This window comes from Mastomys coucha, unplaced genomic scaffold (assembly GCF_008632895.1).
Source record: "Mastomys coucha isolate ucsf_1 unplaced genomic scaffold, UCSF_Mcou_1 pScaffold22, whole genome shotgun sequence".
In the NCBI taxonomy this organism is placed as follows: domain Eukaryota; kingdom Metazoa; phylum Chordata; class Mammalia; order Rodentia; family Muridae; genus Mastomys; species Mastomys coucha.
The window spans coordinates 57,075,427-57,081,426 of NW_022196905.1; the positions used below are offsets into that span (position 1 = coordinate 57,075,427).

Genomic DNA, 6,000 nt, shown 5'->3' on the forward strand with positions numbered 1-6,000 from the left:
CATGACTGTGGCTGGACTTCCAGCTCTGGAGGGCCTCGAACAGTGGAAAATGTGTCCTCCCCGCATGTCCCCCCACTCCTTACACTATGAGACAGAAAGTCCAGGGAGTGCTTCAAACTTCCACCCCTTAGAGGAATCTTGGAAAGCCACATTAGGCTTGTGTGTATCCACAGAGATGGTGTCTTGGCAAGTCATCAGAACTGAAAGGACTTCTTCCTCCCTGGCTCTGTGTGGTATTTGACATATAGGTTCTTTGTAAAGTTTCCACCACTTAGACTAATTTAACCAGCTGGCTAAGAAAGGTTATCTAACTGGTGTCTTTTGGTGAATTAACAGCAATTTTTCTTCCCTCATATCTCTAACATGCCAAAATTTTAGAAAACATAACTTGTTTAGGAGAAGGGGATGTCTCACTATATAGCCCTGACTGACCTAGAGGTCACTATGTAGAGCAGGCTAGCCTAGAACCACCTGGTTTTGTCTTCTGAGTGTTGAGATTAAAGGTAAACATTACTATGCCAAGATAAAGAAAACATTTCTAAATCCAATCACAAGTTCATTTAATTACACAAGTTCATTTAATTACCATAGATGGTGGTGCACCTGTAATTCCAGCACACGTGAGCCTGAGGCAGGAGAACTACAAATTTACAATTTTTTGTGTGTGTGTATGGGTGTTTCACCTCTCTGTATACACGTACATCGTTTGCATGCCTAATCTTGTGGAAGCCAGGAGACTCCCTGGAACTGGAGTTAGAGACAATTGTGAGCTACAGTGTGGGTGCTAGGAACTGAACCTGGATCCTCTGCAAAAGCAGCAAGTGACTCTTGACATGTCACTCTTGACATGTGAGCCATCTTTGCTGCCTCAGGAATGTAAGTTTAAAGCCTGATTAGATTTCAGAGTGAGTCCAAGGCCAGCATACGCTACATAGTGAAACCCTGCCTCTAAGAAGGGGTGGGGTAGGTAATACTCAGAGACTCTTTGGTCCATTAACTATTTTTGACTAGCAATAAAAACCTACTTTCGCTTGCTAAAATGCCTTGGTCTTCTCTTGAAGTAGATTGAGCAAGAATTAAAAACAGACAAATTAACTATAAAAGTTTCCTTCAACTGACAGCGGAGAGCATGCATCATTTCACTATACAAGGACCATTTGGGGACCAGGAACATCCACCCAGCTTTGGCTTCGCCTCCTCTGGGATGAGCAAGAAATCTTGCTTCTCGTCCTTACCCTGTAAGTCTCGGTTCCCTCTATGCCACACAACGAACCACAGTGACCTGTCCCTCCCAGTGACTGCAAACGTTAAATGTGTTCAAGCAATCAAGTATGTTTAACACGTCTCATCTACTCGGCTGCCACAAGAGTTCTAGTTGATAGGGAACATACCACGGAAGCAAATGCTTACTACTGAGGGCCAAATACCAGGGAAGAGACAGAGAGCACCTGAACTTCATGCAGGTCATCTCAGGATAACAGCCTGAGAGAAGTCACAGGAAAGGTTTCCTGAAATATTATCCTTGATCTCAGCTGGAAGCATAGATACAAGGCAGAATAGGCTAGCCCAAGACAATGGGTAGGAACACAAATAAAGAGGGAGAAGCCCACATCTTCCCTCCCCCCCCACACACTCCCTTGCTCACTTCCAACTCTTAGTCAGCATCAACAGGAAATGTGACAGAAAAGCAAACTCTCAACACTCATCTCAAGCCCACTGCATATTGTCTTAGCTGTTCCAGGGTAGAGCTAGCCACCAGATGGACACCCAAGTTTGAGAAGCATTGTCCGCAGCTTAGCTTGCTGCTCTATTAGCCCATTTCGGCTGCCAATACCACAACTAGGCTGGGTCATGTTAAAGGAGAAGTTTACTTAGTTCACACTTCTAGAAGCTTTCCAGAGACCTCATCTAACAGTGGTCTTTTGGCTGGCAGAGTCTCAGGGTAGTTCAGGGACTCACATGGAGAAATAGGGACCATGTACACAAGTGAGACACATGGACAGACAGACACAGAGACATAGACATAGACTCTGTATGTCTCTCCTCTGGTCTCTTAATCTATGATGCTATAAGGATCGGATCGTGAGGATGCCACACTAATGGCTTTATCTAAAGCTAATCAGTACTAAACCCAGCATCCGTTAAGTTTCCAGCCTCCTAAGGCCTTAGGATTTGAGCGTGGTGAACCCTTAGAGGTCACACCATATCCAAACCATCACACACGTCATTCATCCACAAGCTGGTTCCTTTTACCCAGCTCAAGCCTATAGCTGTGCAGTGGAAATTTAAGCCTTCTTTGCTCCAGAAAGCTTGCCCCACCCAGCCTGGATTCTCAATTCTCCACACACCCCAACCCCAGCCCCAGGCTAGATAGTTTGGCCCTATGCCTCTCTTTCTTTACGGAGGTGCTGAGACAGCTCCATGGGGTCAGGGTTCCATGCACCCTCTTCCCATCCCTTCATCTTTTGTGCCTCGTGTGTTGTTGGATGCTTTGTTAATATTTACTTCCCTCCTGGTCTCCTTATTGCTGGCTCTCCATCAATCAAAGGAATCTATTGCTATATTTGACTGTATTGAGACTCAATTCTGAGATCCATGTTTGTGACGTATAGAGGTGGGGCCTTTGAGAAGTAATTGGGATTCGATGAGGTAAGGGAGCAGAGAAAGAGAGAACCATACTGGCATGCATGCTCGGGCTTGCCACATGATGTCCTCTACTATGTTGTAATGCTATGGAGGTCCTCTCTGAATGCCACGCAGACGTCAGCACGCTCATGACTTCTCAGCCTGCCAAACCAACAGCCACATGCACGTCTAGTCTTTATCAAGCACCCAGTGGCAAGCATTCTGTTATAGCAATAGAAAGGAGATGAAGATGCTCACGAAATAAATGGTTTTAAATACTTCATGTGTTGCGACATTTAAAATATGAGACGCACACAACTGACTGGCATTGGCTGGCACAATACAACTAACTGACTGTGCCTTTGGAAAGAGACTCATGAATAGATTTGGAGTTTGAAAACCTTTATGCTGAAAATGTTCACTAATACTTCCTCTCAATGTCTCGGTTTCCTCCAGTCTCCTTGTTGCTGGCATCCTCTTTCCGTGTCTAGTTTTGCCACCTTTGGAGGTAAACAAATTCCACAGAGGCTGATAGACGACAGTCTGTCATCCATCCAGAAGAAGGCAGAAGAGACTCAGTGTGAAGATCTGAGAGTGAATGTTCCAAAGAGTAACTTTCCACTCTAATAGAAAGAATAAGGTGGGCTGGAGAGACGCCTTAATTGAACCTGAGGTCAGTCCCCAGGACCCACATTAGCCAGCTCATGTGGCATGTAAACTCCAGGTTCAGGGGATCCAATGCCTTTCTCTGGCCTGTACACACACACACACACACACACACACACACACAGAGGGAGTGGGGGAAGAGAGAGGGAGAGGGAGAGAGAGAGAGAGAAAGAGAGAGAGAGAGAGAGAGGTGGGTGGGATCTTCTGCCTTCTTCATTTGCATTTTAAAAACCTATTCTACTCCAGGTCTGAGAACATCAGTCCTGGGCAGTCAGCAAGATCCACACATAATGCCACCCTAATGGCTGCTAGGGATGAGTGGCCCATTCCTGCAGGCCACTGTATCTTTTTGGGCTCAGTTTCCCCATATGCACAACAAAGGGACTAATAACAAGATGACCATCTCTAAAGGCATGTCACTAAGAACAAAAGTCACTCCTTTAATAGCCATCACTCTTTTGAGGTCAGGTTCAGCCCACATCAAAGAGCTGGGGAAGCAGATCTTCTTGATGGAGCAGGTGTGGACAGAGGAAAGCTGCCAGGACAGCTGCGGGTCCATGTCAATTCAAGGACAAGCCAGCAGGACAGGAGGGTCCCAGAAGGTTCAAAGGAGCATTCTTAAATCTTGGTCGTACCAGCTCCGTTTCCTTCTCCACTAAATAAACTCCAGGGACATCAGCAGAGACCCTCCCAGACCCTTTCCTGTCATGAAATTCGGTTTCATCCAAATGTCCCTGCGAGTAAAGAGAAGCCCAGTAACTAATTAGACCTTCACTAACCAAAGCATATGGCGTGATAACTACATCAAGTCCTAAAGAAACACAGACTGGTTTTTGAGCCTACAATTACAGACTGGCTGGCAGCATTGATGAGTCCCCCAAAGTTCTTCCAAAAAGTGTCATTGTCTATCTTTATAAAGGGAATGGTTTCCTTGCTTCCTTCTCTCTCCTTTGTTGGACTATGACTGCCAGTGGCTTTGCTTCTATGAGAACCCACACTCTCTTATTCCCTCTCTCGGAGGATGGAGGTGCCGCCCAATCCTGCTTCCTCAAAGCCCCCTCTTGTCCCTTCCATCATTGGCGATGGCAGAGAACTAGAGAGGACATTTCTGGAATGGTTGGTTCAATTTGTTTTGGTTGTTTTCCTTAACAGATTCATACTGTAGCTCAGGTTAACTTGGAACTCACTACGCAGCCTAGTGTTAGTCTTGAACTAACAGCAATCCCACCTCGGCCTCCTAGTGCTAGGGTTAAGACCAGTTTTGGAGTGGTTAGGAACTTCGTTTCATCTTTTTTTATGTGAAATGTTAATGCCTGCATTTGAGCAAGTAATAAAGCAAACCTCTTTAGCATACCTACACCACAAACACTGTGCCAAACACACTCCCATGCTCACATAAATATGATAATAACCACATGAAGCAGCTTGGCTATATTTTCTCCATAATACAAGTAAGAGAAGTGGCTTAAAGATTTGTTCTCTCTATACAACAGGCACTTTTATTAGTGGTTGCAATGTAGTTATACCCAGGAGTCTGCAAGAGGGAGGGAACTTTGAGGGAGGGCTCCTGGGAAGGGCTGGCAACTAACCCAGGAAATAGAACCCAGGCTGGGGAATTGTCTCTTTTTTGGGATCCCAGACAGTGTCAAAGAAAGAAAGACAATAAGCTGGAGGGAGTCCTTGGGGTATTGCAAGTGGCAATGGAAACTGGGTCTCCTGAGTTCAGGGAGGCTGGCCAGGGAGCCTTCAGATAAGATGACTAGCCCCAAGAACTCAGGTTGCCTGGGGGAGGGGGGAAAGGGGAGGGAGGGCGCAGGGGAGGGTATCTCCAAAATGTTCCTTGGAGGATTCAATTTCTTTCTCTCACAAAGAGAGCCGTGTCACTAGCTGGCAAAGAAGAGAGCCAGCCTAACCTCTCTACTTACCCATCAAGGTTCCATTACATTGAGCACTCACCCATAAAGCTACCAGACAGATGCAGAAACCCAGCTGCCTCCAAGTGTCTTTATTAGATACCGCTGTAGAATGTCTTCCTTCTCCCGAAGTGCTCTGCATCAGAGAGGTTATTGTCTTGGTGGGTATTTGGTTGTTTGTTTTTTAAAAGTCTCTACAGGCTATGTGTCACGTTTCAAATCTCTGTACGATCTTAAGATGTACTTTTATGCTTAAGCGTATAAGTGTTTTACCTGGTTGTATGTGTGTATATGTGCTATGTTCATGCCTGGGCCCATGGAGGACAGAAAAGGGCATCACATGCCTGCGTCTGGAGTTAGTTACAGATGGTTATAAGTTGCTATGTGGGTGCTGGGAATCAAATTCAGGCCAACCACTTCTCTCCAGGCCCTCTCTCCAAGATCCCTGCTATTTCCCCATGGGATATTTTAGATATTTGTATGGGATACTAAGATTTGGCTCCCAATGGATATGAGAAAACATGAACAGATGAGTCAGGGAAGGGAAATGCAAGGCCATGAGTCCTTAGCTGAGACCCTGGAGGCGGATTCGTGATTACAGAAAGGCAGCCGAGTTCACTCAACATGCACTGTGTCACACTCAGAAGTCAAACGTGCTGGGCGGCCGCAGCAAGGCACATGGATATTCAACCAATGTGAGAGCATTGAACATCTCCAACTGGGGCAATCCATGTGTTACCACCACCAGCGTATATATATATATATATATATATATATATATATATATATATATATA

The 6,000-nt window shown here is 45.5% G+C and overlaps 1 protein-coding gene across 4 annotated transcripts in view; it reads right to left on the reverse strand.

Moving 5' to 3' along the window:
• The window catches only part of Rell1 (RELT like 1), a 98,193-nt gene that overhangs the window by 46,263 nt on the left and 45,930 nt on the right, over nucleotides 1–6,000 (reverse strand). The window contains exon 1 of one of the 4 annotated variants that reach the window (XM_031342378.1): nucleotides 5,248–5,903. The exons of the other annotated variants lie outside the window; for them this stretch is intronic. Within the exon in view, the coding sequence (XP_031198238.1) occupies nucleotides 5,248–5,251 (4 nt within the window). The 5' untranslated portion in view covers nucleotides 5,252–5,903. Of the gene's footprint in view, nucleotides 1–5,247; nucleotides 5,904–6,000 lie in introns of those variants that run through there. 4 annotated transcript variants of the gene reach the window in all.